Raw genomic sequence first — 21495 nt, 5'->3', positions numbered from 1 at the left:
AGGCAAAAGTCGAGAGCCGTGCGTCCTCCGAAACACAACCCAGCCAAGCTGCACTGCTTCTTGACACAATGCCCGCTTAACCCGGAAGCCAGCCGCACAAATGTGTCAGAGGAAACACTGTGCACCTGGCAACTGTGTCAGCGTGCATTGCATCCCGCCAGCCACAGGAGTCTCTAGTGCACAATGGGACAAGAACATCCCTGCCGGACAAACCCTCCCCTAACCTGGACGATGCTGGGCCAATTGTACACTGCCCCATGGTCTCCCGGTTGTGGCCGGCTGTGACAGAGCCTGGACACGAACCAGGATCTCTAGTGGCACAGTGGGCACTGCAATGCAGTGCCTTAGACCACTGTGCCACTCGGGAGGTCCAACTTTCAAAACATGTCACTTTTGGCTAGCCACAGCAGTCAACTTGCTAACTAGGTAGCTGTTTAGCCTGCTAGCACATTCTTTCATTGTTTGTAAACAATTAACAAGCTACCTCGTGTTCTTGTCAAACTGTCAACAGTGTAGCTAGCAAGCTACAAGGTATGCCAAATAACAGTAAAAATCATTTAAGGGCAATTAAATCAGATTTGACCATTCAGACACAGGTGACATGGCCATGAAGGTGGTTTAAAATGTGGTTTGAAATATTTGATTCCATTTTGTCTGTTTAGACTGCAAAAATATGAGATTCAAATCAGATATGCAAAAGAAAATGTGTCACTTCATACTGCCAGTGTGAACAGGGCTTTACTCTCTGCGGGTGTCAGCCAAGTGCATCGTCTTAACGTGGTCTTTCAATAAAGCAAAGCCTCAATCAATCTGCCAGAGGTGCTTCTCTGAGACATGAGCCATGGCTTGGAATAGATTTCTGTGTTGTGATTGAACTATTGATTTGGAAGGGGCATTTTTTCTCCCCCCTTGCCTGCTCCACTGTCAATAAGAGCAGTAGAACCTTACCTAGCTACCTGCTTGCTGCTCTCAACACCACTGAGATGGAGGCTACTGTTTCACCTCTGCAGACAGTTTTCTCTTTGCTGTGTTTTGTTTACCATTTCCTTTTCTTCCTACTGGTTCACCCGAGCTTGGTTTACAGTAGGATATTGTTGCTGTGGAGGGGTCAAGGACTGCGTCCCAAAATGAATTATCCTATGGGGATAGCCGAAGTGTAGTGCACTATATAGGGAATAGGGTGCCATTTGGAACTCAACCCAGGTGATATACAGTAGACCCAGAGTAGTAGCCTATGCCCATGTGGTTGCAGTAATAAAGCCAACTAGCTTTCTATTTCGTCTGTCATGGTTTGCTGTGGCAGAACTGGAGGTTTCCATCAAATCAAATCAAATGAATTTATCAAGACCTTTTTACAGCAGAACTCAGCCTAAAAGCCCAAAGAGCAAGCAGTGCTTTCCATAATGACAGGCTGCTGTACTAGCAGAGAGGATAAGGAGACTACTGATAAGGAATGAATGAAGAACACTGGGAGACACAGGCACAGCGCCTGAATTATAAATTATAAGCAGCACTGCAGACATAAGCTTTAATATCACATGTCATTAATGAAATGTTGTCTCACTCTGTTCTCTATCATTCCCCCTCACACACGCGCATGCACACACACACACACACACACACAGACACACACACACACACAAACACACACACACAGACAGACACACACACACACACACACAGACACACACACACACACACACAGACACACACACACACACATACGTAACATATTGCTTCCAAGTACTGCTCTGTCTAATCTGATATCTATTTTGTTCTGTTGTCAGTTTGTCTGGAAGTGGAGATCACTCCCACCCAGGGAGAGATCAGTGTCGGAGAGTCCAAGTTCTTTCTGTGTGAAGGTAAGCTTGCCCTTGTATCATTATACTGTAGTAGTCTACTGTCTCTTTGTAATTGTATAGATCCCATTGTGCAGTACTGCATATACACTGACCTTTTGTGTCCTGTCCTGATATGCTGTGCGTAGACAACAGTTGTCAGGCCACTAGACAGGAACAAGGTAGCTGTAACCTTCTCTAGGATAACAGAGTACTATTTCCTATAAGGTGTATAGGTTGTTTCCTAGGTTGATACTCTTCTTTGTGGCTCTTTATTTGTCTTGTAGAGCGACTCAACATTGTGATACCAATATGTGATCGTAATGATTTTCTAGTTAGATACAAAAACAAACACATTTAACCGTCTCTTGTCTCTGTGCAGTTGTTGGGGTAGCAAAGGAGATTGACTGGTATTCGCCAAGCGGGGAGAGGATAGAGCCCAACAAACCAGAGATCACCGTAACCCGAAACGACGAGTCCTCGTCCACACTCACGCTCTACAAGGCCGGGGTGGACAGCGCTGGGACCTACAAGTGTCTGGCCACCAACGGAGACCAGTCAGCAGAAGCCACCGTCAACGTCAAGTTCTACCGTAAACTGCTCCTCCTTCTTCATTCTCTAGGGATGTGTCCAAAAGAGCATCCTAATCCCTCCCTATAATGTACACTATTCCCTATATAGCGCACAACTCTTTTTCTCTTCTACCCCCAATTTCGTAGTATCCAATTGTTAGTAGTTACCAACTTGTCTCATCGCTACAACTCCCGTACGGGCTCGGGAGAGACGAAGGTCGAGAGCCATGCGTCCTCCGAAACATAACCCAACCAAGTCACACTGCTTCTTAACACAGCACACATCCAATCTGGAAGCCAGCCGCACCAATGTGTCGTAGGAAACACCGTAGCATATTACACCTAGCGACCTGGTCAGCGTGCACTGCGCCCGGCCCGCCACAGGAGTCGCTGGTGCGCGATGAGACAAGGATATCCCTACCGGTCAAGCCCTCCCTAACCCAGACGACGCTAGGCCAATTGTGCGTCGCCCCATGGACCTCCCGGTCGCGGCCGGCTGCGACAGAGCCTGGGCTCGGACCCAGAGTCTCTGGTGGCACAGCTAGCACTGCGATGCGATGCCCTAGTCCATTGCACCACCCGGGAGGCCTCTAGCGCACTACTTTTGACCAGAGTCCCATCGGAGTTCCGTGTACTATTTAGGGAATAGGGTGCCATTTGGGACGTAGGTTAGATGTCCCGTTCAAAACCAGTGTGTGTTTCCTTTATGAAATAGTATAATCTCAGGGGGATGTCCTGATCACAGAGCGTTAAATGGTTATATTAAGAACCCCAAGCTTTCTTTAAGGAGAATTAGATGATTACATTTCCTCAACCTTCAGTATAGTGTTGAGGGAAAAGCTTGAACATTTTATTGAGGGCTTGAGGGCAAAATGTCTATTATTTTCTGTTTTTCAGCTGGAGATGGATTTTTCCATCAGTCAATAAACCCCTCCATAGAGCATTAAAACAAGGCCTAATGAACCTGTCTGTGGTGCATGTCTTCTGACTAATGGTTTCTACAGCTAGACGCTGCCAAGCATCAGAAGATGTCCATCACCTCAACCCTTTATGGTTTCCCACCAGGCACAACATGTTAATGTGATCAGAATGAAGGCAGTTAAGAGGCTGAGGTGTAGAGGAAAACAGTTAAATGAACCCATTGCTACATCTCTAATGGCACACTATTCCCTATGTAGTGCACCCTATGGGTCCTGGTCAAAACTAGTACACCATGTAGGGCATAGGGTGCCATGTGGGATACACCCATTATGTTCTTCATGGTTTTAAATGGTTGACTAACATTATTGTATTTTGTCTTGTAGAAAGGATCACCTTCAAGAACGCCCCCTCCCCCCAAGAGTTCAATGAAGGGGACAACGCCAAAATTGTGTGTGACGTCATCAGCTCCCCTCCCCCCACCATCATCTGGAAACACAAAGGAGCTAAGATTCAAATGGAGAAGGATGGTGAGATAGATGCCATTTAGCCAGGAGTAGGGTTGCACAATTCCAGTAACATTCCCAAAATCTCCATGTTTTCCAGAAATCCAGTTTGAAGGAATTAGGATTTCCTGCTTAAATCCAAAAGCAGGATTTATGGAAAGTCTGTGAATTTGGGGAAAGTTATCAGAGTTGTGTAACCCTAAAGGGTACCTACATTTTTCCTGTTCCACTTTTTTTTTGTCTTTGACTGTCAGTCTTGTCACCATTTTTTACTCAACCATGTCAGAAAGTCCCTCTACAGCTGTCAGACAGTGTTCCATTTGAGCGATTCTCTGACTAATATTATAACTGCTGGGTATGAATATGAAACTGTTTAAACACTTTAATTAAACAATTTACATAGAAAGGGAGATTTTCTGGTGTACAGGGATCTCTGTCTGAAATCCCTTTTTTCCCTCATCCATTACATATTCATTCTGATTTGATTCTCCTCTCAGTCCGCTTTAAGATCCTTCCCAACAACCACCTGCAGATCCGAGGCATCAAGAAGACAGACGAGGGGTCGTACACCTGCGAGGGCCGCCTCATGGCCCGGGGAGAGATCGACCTCAAGATCATCAGGGTCATCGTCAACGGTCAGCCTTCTTCTTCCTCCCTCTCTATTCCCTTGTCACTTTATTCATGGGTTTGCCAACATTTTGTGGTGTTAAGTCATCTATCAACATCCTAGACAGCAGACGACTGTGGGCTGGATTTCAGCAGTAGTAACTTTGCTGACAGGGAGTCTTATGCATGGTCTCAAGTGTGTTAATATGTCTCCCTCCCTCAGTGCTCCCTACCATCCGGGTGTGGCAGTCTGAGGTGAATGCCACAGCAGGCGTGGGCCAGTCTGCCATGTTGACCTGTGCAGCTGATGGATACCCAGAGCCAATGGTGACCTGGGCAAGGTAAACTGGAGCACATACTCTCTCTCTCTCACACACACTCACACACACACACACACACACACACACACACACACACACACACAAACCTTGACCTTAAGGGTCATTGTCATTGCCAAGAAGTAAATGGTTCTCTGTTGATTGAAGACTGGAAGAAAAATATTCATTTTGAAAGAGCGATTTAATGTCACACTGAAAGATTATTTTGATAAAACTGAATTGTGCTAATATGAATTAAGTCTGAGTTAATTCAAGGGGAAAAATACTTGTTTTGACGTCTTTTATTATATTTATTTGATACAAATGATCATCAAGCGTAGTTAGCAACTTAGTTGTGTCGTGAAGGTCGCTTCTCATCGTTTCATTAAAGCTGATTGTAAATCAGAGTGTGTGTATGTGTGTGTTCCCCGTCTCTTCTCCCCCAGGGCCGGTGTTCTTCTGGAGTCAGGAGACAAGTACAGCTTTAATGAGGACGGTTCAGAGATGACCATCATGGAGGTGGCCAAGCTGGATGAGGGAGAGTACACCTGCATCGCTAAGAACAAGGCTGGGGAGAGCGAACAGGAACTCAGCCTCAGGGTGTTTGGTGAGGGACTCCTCTCACTTGGTACTGACAGATGATTGACTATGTGATGGGTTTCTGGTGGTTTATCAATGGTTTATCTATATTCACTTTGGAAGGATTTTAACAAGGGATTTTTTGGGGGGGTTATGTTGTGCTTATAGCCATAGGTATTAAGTACTAGCATCAGATATGGCAGGTGCTGCTTGTAATGGGTGTGTGCACACTGTGAATGTAGCTCTACTGTAGGTCATACAGGTGAGTGTCCCTGCAGGTTGGTTATAATGGCTCTGTGTGTGTCTGTCTTTGCTACAGTGAAACCTAAGATCACCTTCCTGCTGAACCAGAGCACGTCTGAGATGGAGGAGCAGGTGACTCTGACCTGTGAGGCGTCAGGGGACCCCACCCCCACCATCAACTGGAGCTTCGGCTTACGCACCTTCACTGAGGGAGAACAGGTACAGTCAGCCCACAGAGAGAGGCCAGCCTGGGGCTGTGTCCCCACTGCAGAGGGACACTCAGAGGATGTGTTTCACTTAAACATGGCAAGGTTCCCATAGCCAGGTTCATCTCTACTGATTAAGTATGGCCCCAGAGCAGCAGCTAGCTAATAGAAGGTCACACAGTGAAGTTCATATTACTACCTCGTAGCTAACTAGTTACCATCCCACCTTAGACCTTGTCCCTATAGCACCTTAGACCTACACTACATGACCAAAAGTATGTGGACATCTGCTTGTTGAACATCTCATTCTAAAATCATGGGCATTCATATGGAGTTGGCCCCCCCTTTGCTGCTATAACAGCCTCCACTCTTCTTGGAAATGCGTTACACTAGATGTTGGAACGTTGCTGTGGGGACTTGCTTCCATTCAGCCTCAAAAGCACTAGTGAGGTTCGGCACTGATGTTGGGCGATTAGGCTTGGCTCGTGGTTGGCGTTCCAATTCATCCCAAAAGTGTTCGATGGGGTTGAGGTCAAGGCTCTGTGCAGGCCAATCAATTTCTTCCACACCAATCTCGACAAACCATTTCTGTATTCGCTTTGTGCAGAGGGGCATTGTCATACTGAAACTGCCAGATGGTGAAGAGTGATTTATCACTCCAGAGAACGCGTTTCCACTGCTCCAGAGTTCAATGGTGGCGAGCTTTACATCACTCCAGCTGATGCTTGCGTATGGTGATCTTAGGCTTGTGTGCGGGTGCTCGGCCATGGAAACCCATTTCCTGAAGCTCCCGACGAACAGTTCTTGTGCTGACGTTGCTTCTAGACACAGTGTTGCAACCGAGGACAGATGATTTTTACACGCTATGCCCTTCAGTACTCGACGGTCCCGTTCTGTGAGCTTGTGTTTCCTACTACTTTGCGGCTGAGCCATTGTTGCTCCTAGACGTTTCGACTTCACAATAACAGCACTTACAGTTGGTGGGGCAGCTCTAGCAGGAAAGGTGGCATCCTATGACACTGCCACATTGATAGTCACTGAGTTCTTCAGTAAGGCCATTTTACTGACAATGTTTTGCTATGGAGATTGCATGGCTATGTGGTCAATTTTATACACCTGTCAGCAATGGGTGTGGCTGAAATAGCAGAATCCACAAATTTGAAGGGGTGTCCACATACTTTCGTTTATATAGTATATGTTCCTGTAGCAGCCTCTGCTTGTCCCCTGCAGACTGCTCCATACAGTAATCTATGGATCTTATATTTTCATATAATGCCCCATTGTCCACATAGCTAGTTCCCTATAGTACCAATGACCTCATCTAGTCCGATAGACAGGTAATGGTGGGGCCATTCCATCAGAGACAAGCTGTAGGTACCTGTACACTATAGGGGGAGTGTAGATAGGCGGAGCCGCCGGGAAGGTCGGTTTACATCGCTACATTCTCTCCCCTGCAGGCACATCTTAACAGGATCTATCAGGTATGAAATCAGCGTGGCACAGAAATGGAACAAAATCAATTGATAGAACAAATCACGTATGGGGTATGAGATTCAACAAAAACCCTGATAGAATCAAATAAGTATTTTTATGGAATTTTCTTGTCTGCTCTTCAGTCAATATTCCTTGAAAATCCTCAAGATATGATCTCATCAGGGTTTATGAAATCGATTCAAAGTTGCATGTTTTCCAAATATAGCCTGACTATTGCCTGACTGTTGCGTTGCAAGAGAGTGGTTCTGAATGGTTCAACTTTGGGGGTTTCCTCTGCCTTATCTATTGAGGTCAGAAGAAAGCATGGTTACCGTAATGACATTTAAAAGAGGACCTCCTCATTTCTGTGTTGCCATTCCTGGTCCGATCATCTCCGTCTCCTTCCATCCACCGGGGCAGCCTCATGCCCTACTGCTGCTCAGTCTATGTCCCTCTCTGTCCTCTCATGTAGACGATCTGTCTCACTGCATATCTGTCATCAATCATCAATCATTCTGTCAAGGTTGAAGCTAAAATCAAAGTGCCTAAGTCTGTATCTGTATCTGGTCTGTGTTGTACTACTACAGCCGTCTCTCCACGGTGGTGGGTGAAGAAATTATTAGCAGCCTCCATTGAATTATCATTAGGAACAGGAGCTTTAATAGAAACCCCTTCACAGCGGTGGTCTGGCACTGTGGGTCTCGTGGACAATGATCCTGAGGTAATGTCTTTACTAGCGAGAAGCCAGGATAGTGTGATTTGGAAAATGGCTGCTAATTGTTTTTGAACCTGGCTGTGGCTCATCTGACATGCTATCAGCACTAATCATAGGACAGGTGAAAGGGTAAGCTAATGATCAACTCTCACATGAAATATGTGCCATAGTCTTCTATCTATCCAGCTACTATGGTGACTTGTTTTATATAGGCCTATTATTTGAATCAGTGCTGTTGTTTTGGCTCATTGGCTATCAGCATGACAATTGCAGTTTTGTTTTCCCTGTGTGGAATTGGTGTTGAGGGATATTTGTGAGAATCGTGTCTGTGTTACAAGTGTGTGTGCATGTGCATGCTGTGGTGTGCTATTCACTAGTGTGTCATGCTACATATATCATTACCACCTCTCTCAGTGCTTAACGCTCCTTTACATTGCAGTCTGCTGACTGTTGTACTCATAGACATGAACGTATTCATAGTTCCTGCTGTAAAGAGGTGCTGGATTACCATTATCTCTGTTGACAGGGCATTCCAGTGTATTATTCCCTCAGCTATCTTCCACTCGTCTTCTGAGTCTGACTGTTGTCTGAGGAAATGTAGGCTATAGGCTGAAAGGTTTTATAAAGGATAGGGTTTCTTTTTTATTCAACACAGCATATTCTCTCCCTATACGTTTACAATAGTGATGGCAGACAAATGAACCCTGTCACATATTTATAACTACAGAGATATTGAGATGTCAACAGAGAGGATCAGATTGACAAAATGATTGAATCCATAGAATAGCCTAAATGTGGGTAACACATGCCATGGTAACATTGTGTTCCAAGAGGACACTATGCTTTAGCTATTACATAAACATAGTGCTCTCATACTCATATTTGTTTTTGAGGAAAGGTTTTTGTTTGCAAGGGTTGTCATTACATTGTTGTTTCAGCCCCCTTATTTGTTGTAACAATTCTTAATAACTAAAATGTAAATTAAAATGTGTATGCGTGCTTAGGACATTATCTCGCAAAATGAAAGGCTGGGTTATTTGAATATATATGAAATATTCTACTTGATTTACAAGGTTTGCAAGCTGCAATTATCTGAGAACATTCAGGCTCTGGAAAGGAGGAGCAAACGGGCTTGAAAATGGGTTTCTTCAAAGCTCATCAGAGCTCAAACGTGGTACAGATGACCAGATATTGAATTGTTCAGTTGACAGCATATGCTGTAGATTACTGTGTATTGAGTCTTACTGGAGCTGCCTAATTTATGATAATGTGCTCCACTGAAGCACAATGAGATCGGTCTAGTATTCAGATAGTTGAGCGTAGGAAAGAGAGTAGGAAAGTAGCTATTAACTCTTGGGAATGAACATTTGAAGGTGAAGTGTTCTGAATGATCAGAGAGCTCAATCATGTGGTGCTGCTGGCTGCTGTTGGCTGCTGCACTATAACGTGATTGGTTCAGGGAGGGGTGTTGAAACAGAACAATGCTTTCAATCCAAGGGCCTGCTTTACTAAGCACTGGTAGAGTAGGGACCTACTATAGAGAGGCTCTTGTTCTCTAGCTACTGTTCCAACACAATGCTCATCAACAGTGGGCTCCAAAATTACTGGCACTTCTGACTGGCAATGCACAAACAATACTTTTAAAAAATATCAACAATATAATTATAGAGATAAACTGAAAATACCAACATGTGAGAAATACTGTACTTTATTAATGTTTCAATGGAACCCACCAAAATAATTGATTGATTTAATTAAAAATCCATTTCCTCCAAATCAAGATTTCACAATTAATTGCACCCTTAAAGATTATTGTAAATAACATCTACCAAAATTAAACCAGGAATTAAATTCCACTTATTGAAGTTCATCTAAGTCTTAAGGAACTATATTGAGCCATTACATCACTTCCTGTTCCACTAAATGAGGTAACACGCGTGCAATATCCCTTTGTCATCCAACACCATGAAGAAAACAAAAGAACTGGCAGTTCAAAAGAGACAGATAGTCGTAGATCTTCATAAATCTGGTAATGGCTACAAGAAGATCCACAAACGATTGAATATACCACTGAGCACTGTCAGGGCAATTATAATTTTTTAATCCAAAGATATGGAACAGTTGAAAACCTCACGGGTAGAGGACGCAAATGCATTAAGCCCCCCAGGATAGGGAGGAGGATGGTGAGAGAAGCAACAAAATCCCCAAGAATCACTGTGAAAGAATTGCAGGCCTTGGTGGCGTCTTGGGGTCACCAGGTTTCAAAAAGCACCATCAGACGCCACCTCCACAACCACAGGCTCTTTGGAAGGGTTGCCAGAAGAAAGCCCTTTCTGACCCCAAGACACAGACGTCATTTAAAGTATGACTGGAAGAAGGTGCTCTGGTCAGATTAGACCAAAATTGAATGTTTTGGTCATATACAGCATCGGCATGTTTGGCATCGAAACAGAGATGCATACAAGGAGAGGCACCTCATACCCACGGTAAAATGGTGGTGGGTCAGTGATGTTTTGGGGCTGTTTTAATTCCAGAGGTCCTGGGGCACTGGTTAAGATTGATGGCATAATGAATTCCAACAATTATCAGGCAATTTTGGCTAACAATCTGGTTGCCTCTGCCAGAAGGCTGGGACTTGGCCGTAGGTGGACTTTCCAACAAGACAATGACCCAAAATATACCTCAAGATCCGCACAGAAATGGTTCTGTGACAACAAAATCAATGTTCTGCCATGGCCATCTCAGTCACCGGACCTCAATCCAATCGAAAACCTGTGGGCTGAGTGGAAGAGGGCAGTTGACATGCGCAAACCCAAGAATGTGAAGGATCTTGAAAGGATCTGCATAGAGGAATGGTCCAAAATCCCTCCAAATGTGTTCCTTAACCTTGTCAAGCATTACAGGAAAAAATGCTGTTATCCTTGTCAAAGGTGGTTGCACTAAGTACTGAATGAGGAGTGCCAATAATTATGAAACCTTGATTTTGGTTAAATGTATTTTCTATTAAATAATTGTGGGATTTTGGTTCGTTCCATTGAAACATTAATACAGTACAGTATTTCTCACATGTTGGTATTTTGAGTTTATCTCTATGATTATATTGTTTATAATTTTTTAAGTATTGTTTGTGCATTGCCAGTCAGGGGTGCCAGTAATTTTAGAGCCCACTGTATGTGCCTGTCTGGTCAGTGGTTGTACAATGTGGTTCTCTGGACATTGAATGGCAGTTTGTTCTCATGGTATGACAGTTGGAATTCTGCTAGACAGGATAAATGATGGAGAGCTTCCTAACTGATCCTAGTCAGGGGTCATCAAAAAACACTTCCCCAGCCCAGTCCTGTAACCTTACCCTGCTGTTGGGCTGTTTATGACTATAGAGAAGATGCCTTTTGTGTGGTGCTGGGTGAGATAGTTATGTGAGTGTTTCCTCTGGAGAATCTCCTCTACAACAGTGCATCTCTTCCTCTCCCCTCCATACCTTCATACTCTAGAGGGAGAGAGAGGATCGCTGCTCACTGCTTACCCAGGGGATGAGGAGTGCTGCCTGGAAATTAGATTTGTCTGATGGGATGTTATTTAGTGCTGGTTGCACTAAACTGATTAGATGCATGGTGTTTACAGCTCTCACCATCATTTGCTTTTGGTCCACGTCCCATTGTTTAAACAAAAATAAAACATGGGTCTGACAGTGATGTGTCAACTCAATTGCATACCTCACAGTGCTGTGTCAGACCAGCCAGGACCAGGGGTGCTGTTAGTTATGCGTCCTGTAATAATGAGCAGCAGCTCCTCCTCTGCACTGTGGGGTCTGGTCCCTGACTGCTTTTCTGACATCAGGTGTTACATGTGCCTGTCTTGCTATGTGTGTCTCTCCTGTCTCGCCACACCCAGGTGGACCGTGAAGAATAGTGATATCATATGACCCGTCCAGGGCGGACACAACTCTTGTTGTTAATACATTCACTATCTACATTAGCTACATGCCATGGCTCAATATACAGTACACCCCTCCCTACTTAGGATGACTCTTCACTCAGGATCTTTTACTTGACATATTATTAGTTTGTTCTGTTAATGTGTTTGGTTCTGCCCTGCAGTGTGACTGAAGCTTTCCCAGTGTTAACTAGTCTCTTGAGAGATGTGTGTGTTGTGTTTCTCTGTGACAGGCAGTGATTCTACAGTGGTATAGGTTAGCCCTTATTAAAGATAGAATCCAGATGAATTCACTCATTATTCACTCATCTGTGAGTGATTGGAAGGCGTCCAGCTCTAAACGAGAGAGGATGGTCTGGAAGGAATGTTAAGATTGACTGTATTAATAATGAATTGAGTTCTGGGCCTTTTTGCCTGCAGTACGTTTCAGCAGATGGGACACTTGGTTGTTTTCTACGTCTGATGGAAAGCTGCTTACCATTTTGCTTGTCGTCTGGCTTCCATACTCCACATTCCATTCATCACTACGTCGTCGTCCATTATCAATCATCTCTCCTTCATGCCTCTTGTTTCTCCTTAACATTAGGAAACTCATAAAGCATGCTTTTTATAATATGTATCATGGCAGAATTCAGAGAAAATAAATCCTCTGTAAGTAAATGTATTTCAGGTGGACAATACTTTTTTAATCACGTTTAATTATCTTTTGTTGGACTGAATTAAGTGTTAAATGTTGTGTTGATTATATAACTTCATATTAAATGTGGATTCATTATAATTCATAATCATGAAAACAATTCTTAATAATTTGATTTTGAAGATGATATATTTAGAAATGTTTCTATGATTTTTCTGTCTTTCAGCATCCCTCCATGCTAGCTAACTCCAATGTTATGTCTATTATTTGCACATGAACATGTACCCAGCAGGCTAAAGGGGTTGAAATGACGTCATTAAAACCTGTTTAGCTCGCTGGCTAGGCTATTTATAGGTTCATGCTGAGTAGTTTAATACCACTGAGAAGCGTAAAGGTTGATGAGTCAAATTGTGTCAAAAACAATGGAATGGCGTGTTTGGGTTATAGTTTTAGCCCATTTCACTGGACTACAGCAGCACGTTCTGTACAGGAGTGGGGAAGTGTTGTTCAGTTGCATGCTCGTGCAGTGTTGTTTGTTCCATCTGTGAGGTACTGGATAAGGATTCCTGTCCAAGGATTGCTTTGCTTTTTGTTGTTGTTCTATTCTGTCTGTGTCCTCTACAGGCCTCTTGGACTCGGCCCGAGCAACACAAGGTATAGCTTCTATAGTATACCCAATACCCATCACTATCTACCATATACCATGCCCATGCATCCTCTTTCACTCTATTGAATTCTCTTCAACACTGTTTTCTATGGTTGCTGTAGTCATGGAAACTGATGGAGAAACTCTTATCAGTCCTTTTTGGTTTGTTAGAGTGGCTTTGCTCTGTGAACCATCATGCTGAAAAATTATCCTTGAAACCTGAATGTTCTTTTTCCTAGCTCATCCATTTTGTAGCCAGGTATCAGAGAACTGGTGAAGGATGTTTGTTCCCTTTCTTTCCTGGGAATAAGGTCTAGGGTGCACAAATGATCGAGCTAAGCAAAAATTGCTTGATGTTTCCAATAGGCACCACCACCCTGCATTATTAATAAACTCTCTGTTGTTGAAACCCATAGTTATGAAACTTTAATGAATCTATGTTCTCACGTTGCATATGAACAGAAGGAGATGCTCTTCCTCTGGACAGAATGAGATTGTATATCATGGTCTGGTCTGCCATGTGGTTGTCCAGTCTTTGGCCACGATGATGATTTGCAGTTGACCCTCTTTGACCTTACAATACAGCCCAAAAACAGGGAACTGAATGTTCTATCTACACTACAACAAGATTGTATTAATGTGCCTGGTCTATATTTATTCATCAAGAAACACAATAGGACCTGCCTGTACATAAGGGGTGGCATATGTGAGAGCAGCACAAGGCTGGCGGGACACTGTCACACTCTCTGGCCACCCTTTCAGCTCTGATGTAATTATCCCTGTCAGTGTTTGGAGAAGGTGGGGGGGTGGAGGGAGGAGGAAGATGGGGATGGAATGAAAAAGGGACTGACTGCCGTGTCTGTGTTATGTAAGCGTTTCCTCAGGCATACTTAATGCCCCAGACATGCTGCTTCTGTTGAGTTTGAATACAGAACTAATGAGCGCTACTCCTCTCTTAGTTAGTTTCCCAAATCCCACCATATCCCCTTTGTAGTGCACTACTTTTGACCAGGGTCTATAGGACTCTGGTCAAAAATAGTTCACTATGTAGGGAATAGTGTGCTATTTGAGCCACAGCTTTAGTTTGTCCCCCAGACTGGTCCCCACTGTAGCTAATTGAACAGCATGAGATGGTTCACTTGCAATGTGTGGGTGTTGAACTTCAAAGCCATGCAAAATAAAATGCAGAGGTCCCCAGAAGTTCAGCTCTTCTACGACACCTAACATGAGTTAACAGTGGTTTGGACTGGCGTGAGAGTAGCAAACCCAGACTGTTCAGTGTCAACAACAACAAGAGTAGCAGACCCAAACTGTTCAGTGTCAACAACAACATCAAGAGTGGCAGACCCAGACTGTTCAGTGTCAACAACAAGAGTAGCAGACCCAGACTGTTCAGTGTCAACAACAACAACAAGAGTAGCCGACCCAGACTGTTCAGTGTCAACAACAAGAGTAGCCGACCCAGACTGTTCAGTGTCTACAACAACAACAAGAGTAGCCGACCCAGACTGTTCAGTGTCAACAACAACAACAAGAGTAGCCGACCCAGACTGTTCAGTATCAACAACAGCAAGAGTAGCAGACCCAGACTGTTCAGTGTCAACAACAACAACAAGAGTAGCAGACCCAGACTGTTCAGTGTCAACAACAACAAGAGTAGCAGACTCAGACTGTTCAGTGTCAACAACAACAACAAGAGTAGCCGACCCAGACTCTTCAGTGTCAACAACAAGAGTAGCAGACCCAGACTGTTCAGTGTCAACAACAACAACAAGAGTAGCAGACCCAGACTGTTCAGTGTCAACAACAAGAGTAGCAGACCCAGACTGTTCAGTGTCAAAAACAACAACAAGAGTAGCTGACTCCGACTGTTCAGTGTCAACAACAACAACAAGAGTAGCCGACCCAGACTGTTCAGTGTCAACAACAAGAGTAGCCGACCCAGACTGTTCAGTGTCTACAACAACAACAAGAGTAGCCGACCCACACTGTTCAGTGTCAACAACAACAACAAGAGTAGCCGACCCAGACTGTTCAGTATCAACAACAGCAAGAGTAGCAGACCCAGACTGTTCAGTGTCAACAACAACAACAAGAGTAGCAGACCCAGACTGTTCAGTGTCAACAACAACAAGAGTAGCAGACTCAGACTGTTCAGTGTCAACAACAACAACAAGAGCAGCCGACCCAGACTCTTCAGTGTCAACAACAAGAGTAGCAGACCCAGACTGTTCAGTGTCAACAACAACAACAAGAGTAGCAGACCCAGACTGTTCAGTGTCAACAACAAGAGTAGCAGACCCAGACTGTTCAGTGTCAAAAACAACAACAAGAGTAGCTGACTCCGACTGTTCAGTGTCAACAACAACAACAAGAGTAGACGACCCAGACTGTTCGGTGTCAACAACAACAACAAGAGTAGCAGACCCAGACTGTTCAGTGTCAACAACAACAACAAGAGTAGCAGACCCAGACTGTTCAGTGTCAACAACAACGACAAGAGTAGCTGACTCCGACTGTTCAGTGTCAACAACAACAACAAGAGTAGCAGACCCAGACTGTTCGGTGTCAACAACAACAACAAGAGTAGCAGACCCAGACTGTTCAGTGTCAACAACAACAACAAGAGTAGCAGACCCAGACTGTTCAGTGTCAAAAACAACAGCAAGAGTAGCAGACCCAGACTGTTCAGTGTCAACAACAAGAGGAGCAGACCCAGACTGTTCAGTGTCAACAACAACAACAAGAGTAGCAGACCCAGACTGTTCAGTGTCAACAACAACAACAAGAGTAGCCGACCCAGACTCTTCAGTGTCAACAACAAGAGTAGCAGACCCAGACTGTTCAGTGTCAACAACAACAACAAGAGTAGCAGACCCAGACTGTTCAGTGTCAAAATCAACAACAAGAGTAGCTGACTCCGACTGTTCAGTGTCAACAACAACAACAAGAGTAGCAGACCCAGACTGTTCGGTGTCAACAACAACAACAAGAGTAGCAGACCCAGACTGTTCAGTGTCAACAACAACAACAAGAGTAGCAGACCCAGACTGTTCAGTGTCAACAACAACAACAAGAGTAGCTGACTCCGACTGTTCAGTGTCAACAACAACAACAAGAGTAGCTGACCCAGACTGTTCAGTGTCAAAAACAACAACAAGAGTAGCTGACTCCGACTGTTCAGTGTCAACAACAACAACAAGAGTAGCAGACCCAGACTGTTCTGTGTCAACAACAACAAGAGTAGCAGACCCAGACTGTTCAGTGTCAACAACAAGAGTAGCAGACCCAGACTGTTCAGTGTCAACAACAAGAGTAGCTGACCCAGACTGTCCAGTGTCAACAACAACAACAAGAGTAGCAGACCCAGACTGTTCAGTGTCAACAACAACAACAAGAGTAGCAGACCCAGACTGTTCAGTGTCAACATCAATAGTAGCAGACCCAGACTGTTCAGTGTCAACAACAACGACAAGAGTAGCAGACCCAGACTGTTCAGTGTCAACAACAACGACAAGAGTAGCCGACCCAGACTGTTCTGTGTCAACAACAACAACAAGAGTAGCAGACCCAGACTGTTCTGTGTCAACAACAACAAGAGTAGCAGACCCAGACTGTTCAGTGTCAACAACAACAACAAGAGTAGCAGACCCAGACTGTTCAGTGTCAACAACAACAACAAGAGTAGCCGACCCAGACTGTTCAGTGTCAACAACAACAACAAGAGTAGCCGACCCAGACTGTTCAGTGTCAACAACAACAACAAGAGTAGCAGACCCAGACTGTTCAGTGTCAACAACAACAACAAGAGTAGCCGACCCAGACTGTTCAGTTTCAACAACAACAACAAGAGTAGCAGACCCAGACTGTTCAGTGTCAACAACAACAACAAGAGTAGCCGACCCAGACTGTTCAGTGTCAACAACAACAACAAGAGTAGCCGACCCAGACTGTTCAGTTTCAACAACAACAACAAGAGTAGCAGACACAGACTGTTCAGTGTCAACAACAACAACAAGAGTAGCCGACCCAGACTGTTCAGTGTCAACAACAACAACAAGAGTAGCCGACCCAGACTGTTCAGTTTCAACAACAACAACAAGAGTAGCAGACCCAGACTGTTCAGTGTCAACAACAACAACAAGAGTAGCCGACCCAGACTGTTCATTGTCAACAACAAGAGTAGCCGACCCAGACTGTTCATTGTCAACAACAAGAGTAGCCGACCCTGACTCTAAAGGTTACGTACATGACTGTTTATTTAGACCTTGTGTATCTGGCGCTAAGGAATTAAAGTAGTGTATTTTGAGACGAACATCAATCCTATTAGCCATTAGCAGGGTTTCTGCTCTAGTTTTAATTGGCAAGGACTTGAATGTATCGTCAAGCTATGTTTTTGCCCTCTTCCCCATTTCACATGCTTTCGTTCTCCTTCTGAACCCTTATTGTTCTACTTCTGAGTCTTAACCCTTATTGAATTTAGTCAGCATGGTATTGCTTTAGAGTTACAGAGACAGTGACAGTTTGCACTGCTCTGACTAGGTAGCTAGTTAATTCCTAGGAATAGAATCATTTTAGTGAGTTGACATTTCATGGATCAACCACGGGTTTTGTACAGTACTAGAATGCCTGTCCTATAATATGTATACAGTAGATGTATGAACTATACATCAGACAGTATGTTGCTGTTGGGAAACACAAATAATTCAACACTTAGTATGTCAATATATTATTAATGTCTAGTTGAATTTCACACGATAAAGTGAACCACTCAGCAGGCTGTGTGTGTAAAAGTGCAAGCTAGGCATGTTATCCTGTCTACAGGAACCACTACTATACACCAGTAGCGTTTAACAGGCTGAGACCTATAAAGCTAGGCATGTTATCTTGTCTACAGGAACCACTACTATACAGCCATTGTGTGAAAAGCTCTTGATGGCTCCATCCATACAGCTTCTTGAACCATTAGTGATGTGCTCTGCTACTGTACACATCTCTACTGTACAATACAGAGGGTTGTGATCTTTCTCTACAGTATCTCTGTCTCTCTCGTAAGGGCAGGCCATGTGTCGTGTCATCACCTTTTGATGTTACAGCCATAGGAAAAGCACTCAGTGCTACAATGGTTTGTCTCCAGGCTCAGAGTTCAATGTTACTATTATATAACTACAGAGTGTTATAATGTATTGGTTCTCAATAATGCATGGATCACAATGGGGTATGAGGTTAACATTGATGTACTGAAACAGAGGTCCTTTGTTGCTTGCTACCCTGTGATTTCCTGCCCTATAGAGTCTGGATGGGAACGTCGTAGTGAGGAGTGATGCTCGTGTGTCCTCCCTCACACTGAAGTACGCCAAGTTCACCGACGCTGGCCAGTACCTCTGCTCTGCACGCAACGCCATCGGAGTGGATTCTCAACCCGCCTACCTGGAAGTCCGCTGTAAGAGCTCTACATGTCACAGGGCTGCATCTGAAATGGCATCCTATTCGCTATAGTTCACTACTTTTGCCAGGGCCCATAGGGTCCCAAAAGTAGTATACAATATAGGGAATAAGGACGCAACCACTGTCTCTAGTGTTCAGTCTTCATCAGGCCTGGCATACTGCCTGCAGCTTTCAACATTTGAGCCAAAACCTACTCTTTTAAATATTTAAGACGAAAGACAGCAATCTCTTATTCACATTGCTGGTTCATTCCTCCATAGATGCTCCTAAGATCCAGGGCTCAGTGACAGTGTATACCTGGGAGGGAAATGCAGCTAACATCAGCTGTGAGGTCCTGGCCCACCCCAGTGACGTGTCCATGCTCTGGCTGAGGGACGGGTTTCAGCTTCCCAACGCTAACGTCACCAAAGCCAAGGTTTTCCAGAGCCCCACAGCCAGCTACCTGGAGGTAGAGACCAACTCAAATACACACACACACTCGCATACACATAGGCATACTGCACACACACACACACACACACGGATGCATGAGCACACACACATGCTTGAGCACACACACACACATGAATACACACACAGAATTAAGAACACTCTACATGTCATAAAGATTTAATGTGTGACAGCTAGTATTTGCAGGGTTCTCCCCCAGTTCCATTGTGGGGAGACTGAGTGTGTTTTCATTATTCAGTAGAGGGAAGCACAGAGACAGAGGAATACAAACAGGCATCTCTAATGGACAAACAACAGTGGAACAAACTGACTCATGCATCTTAGTCACCTTGTGTTTGTAATGCTTTTCTGCCCACTTTCATGCATCGATTCTCTCCTCTGTTCCAGGTCACTCCAGAGTCTGAGAATGACTTTGGGAGCTACAACTGTACTGCTTCCAATGAGATGGGCACAGAATCCAAGGAGTTTCTCCTCATTCAGGCTGGTCAGTCACAACCACAATCTGTAGCTAATTATCCAAAATCGTAATGCTTCATTACTGTGAATCTAATATTTAATGCCGTCATCGAATGAAATGTACTGTAGTTCTCTAATGAGTACCTTTATGTGTGATTCCTCTCCTCTCTAGATGTCCCGTCAGCCCCGTCCCTCGGGGAGGTGGAGCCGTTCTCCAGCTCAGCCAGGGTGGAGTTCCAGGAGCCTGACGCCACCGGGGGTGTACCCGTCCTCCGGTACCGGGCTGAATGGAAGACTGTGGGCAGGGGCAGCTGGGTGCAGAAGGTCTATGAGGTCCAAGGAGGTGAGTACAGGGGCAGGACGGGGGTGCTACGAGGGTAAAGAGAGAGGGATGTGAGGGATAAAAAAAGGAAATGTGCTTCTTTATGTTTCTTTTTCTCATTCATTGGCCTTTTTTAAATGAAACATGCGTCCTATATAATCATTTAGCTAGTTGGATTTACCCTCTAATGAGGAAAAAAAAGCAAATGTTGTTGTCTGTAATCATTGCATCCCTGTTACTTGTCAAATGGATTGAGTGCAGTTTGTTGTGGATTTGTCAGTAATTGTAATTCTCACTTGTATCCTCAGGAACTCTGAGTGAAGTTACCATCATAGGCCTGAAGCCTGAGACCAACTATGAGGTGAAGATGTTAGCCATCAACGGCAAGGGAGAGGGTGAAACTAGCCCTGCTCTGGTCTTCAAGACAGAGCCTGTCCGTAAGTCACACTTCACACCTCCCTTCTCACCTCCCCAACAACCACCTTGCCACTGCCCATTGCACTTCCTCATTAGAATGAATCAATACATTCAGCCCTGTTGATACAGTCTGTTTGTCAGCTCCGCCATAGACATATTGGTCAGCACTGACTTAGAACCTTCAGATCAAACATATTTGCCCTATGCTTGTAAATCTAGGAAGAAGCTTTTACTGCACAACTGGCTTGATTTCTCACTGCTAGGATGATGAGACAACCCTTGTTCTCTCTCTCTCTCTCTCTCTCTCTCTCTCTCTCTCTCTCTCTCTCTCTCTCTCTCTCTCTCTCTCTCTCTCTCTCTCTCTCTCTCTCTTGCTCTCTCCTTACCCTTGATCGCCCCCTGTTGGTTGTAAATGTCACTGGAAGTGGAATGTCTGCCCACTCCTAACTCAGGAATATTATGCCATGCACTGCATATGTAGTTGAACTGATCGTTTGGTATCCGAGGACATTCTGATTGGTTGATGCTGCTATCATAAAGCCTTGATAGTTTATTTTCTTTCTTTTTTGTCACACTCTTGTTGTGTAGTTTTCTGTTTATTCATTTTCTCTCATCTGTTTTTCTGTCGGACCGCTCAGGTTATTCTTACGCAAGTAAGTGCCTCATCATCATACACACTCATCATAATACACACTCATCACCATACACACTAATCATCATACACACTCATCATCATACACACTCATCATCATACACACTCATCATCATACACACTCATCATCATACACACTCATCATCATACACACTCATCATCATACACACTCATCATCATACACACTCATCATCATACACACTCATCATCATACATACTCATCATCATATACACTCATCATCATACACACTCATCATCATACACACTCATCATCATACACACTCATCATCATACACACTCATCATCATACACACTCATCATCATACACACTCATCATCATACACACTCATCATCATATACACTCATCATCATACACACTCATCATCATACACACTCATCATCATACACACTCATCATCATACACACTCACTCTGAGTATTAGTTTGAACTTTGGACAAACTTTCTAAGTGTTTGCAAAACAGTCTGTCTCCAGTTCTAAAACGGTCTAGTCTATTTATACAGTCAGTGGATTTCATGTGGCTTTCATTTGCCTCTGCATTT

General features: G+C 44.1%; 1 protein-coding gene across 11 annotated transcripts in view; it reads left to right on the top strand.

Annotated features, from left to right (window-relative positions):
- LOC139386169 (neural cell adhesion molecule 1b) overlaps positions 1 to 21495 on the top strand; it is a 106902-nt gene that overhangs the window by 72848 nt on the left and 12559 nt on the right. For 8 of the 11 annotated variants that reach the window (XR_011629015.1, XM_071131635.1, XM_071131629.1 and 5 more), the window contains exons 2-16: positions 1788 to 1862; positions 2221 to 2430; positions 3715 to 3858; positions 4332 to 4469; positions 4664 to 4781; positions 5204 to 5364; positions 5656 to 5798; positions 7243 to 7266; positions 13168 to 13197; positions 18482 to 18632; positions 18898 to 19085; positions 19475 to 19571; positions 19716 to 19886; positions 20174 to 20302; positions 20921 to 20935. Coding sequence is in view for 10 of the 11 variants with exons in the window: in XM_071131635.1 (XP_070987736.1) it covers positions 1788 to 1862; positions 2221 to 2430; positions 3715 to 3858; positions 4332 to 4469; positions 4664 to 4781; positions 5204 to 5364; positions 5656 to 5798; positions 7243 to 7266; positions 13168 to 13197; positions 18482 to 18632; positions 18898 to 19085; positions 19475 to 19571; positions 19716 to 19886; positions 20174 to 20302; positions 20921 to 20935 (1794 nt within the window). In the remaining variant the exon portion in view is untranslated. The remainder of the gene's footprint in view (positions 1 to 1787; positions 1863 to 2220; positions 2431 to 3714; positions 3859 to 4331; positions 4470 to 4663; positions 4782 to 5203; positions 5365 to 5655; positions 5799 to 7242; positions 7267 to 13167; positions 13198 to 18481; positions 18633 to 18897; positions 19086 to 19474; positions 19572 to 19715; positions 19887 to 20173; positions 20303 to 20920; positions 20936 to 21495) is intronic. The other 3 variants (XM_071131630.1, XM_071131631.1, XM_071131632.1) reach the window with 3 other exon arrangements.

Source organism: Oncorhynchus clarkii, chromosome 27 (genome assembly GCF_045791955.1).
Source record: "Oncorhynchus clarkii lewisi isolate Uvic-CL-2024 chromosome 27, UVic_Ocla_1.0, whole genome shotgun sequence".
In the NCBI taxonomy this organism is placed as follows: domain Eukaryota; kingdom Metazoa; phylum Chordata; class Actinopteri; order Salmoniformes; family Salmonidae; genus Oncorhynchus; species Oncorhynchus clarkii.
The sequence above is the reverse complement of the archived record's forward strand: the minus strand, read 5'-3'. Positions and strand labels throughout refer to the sequence as shown.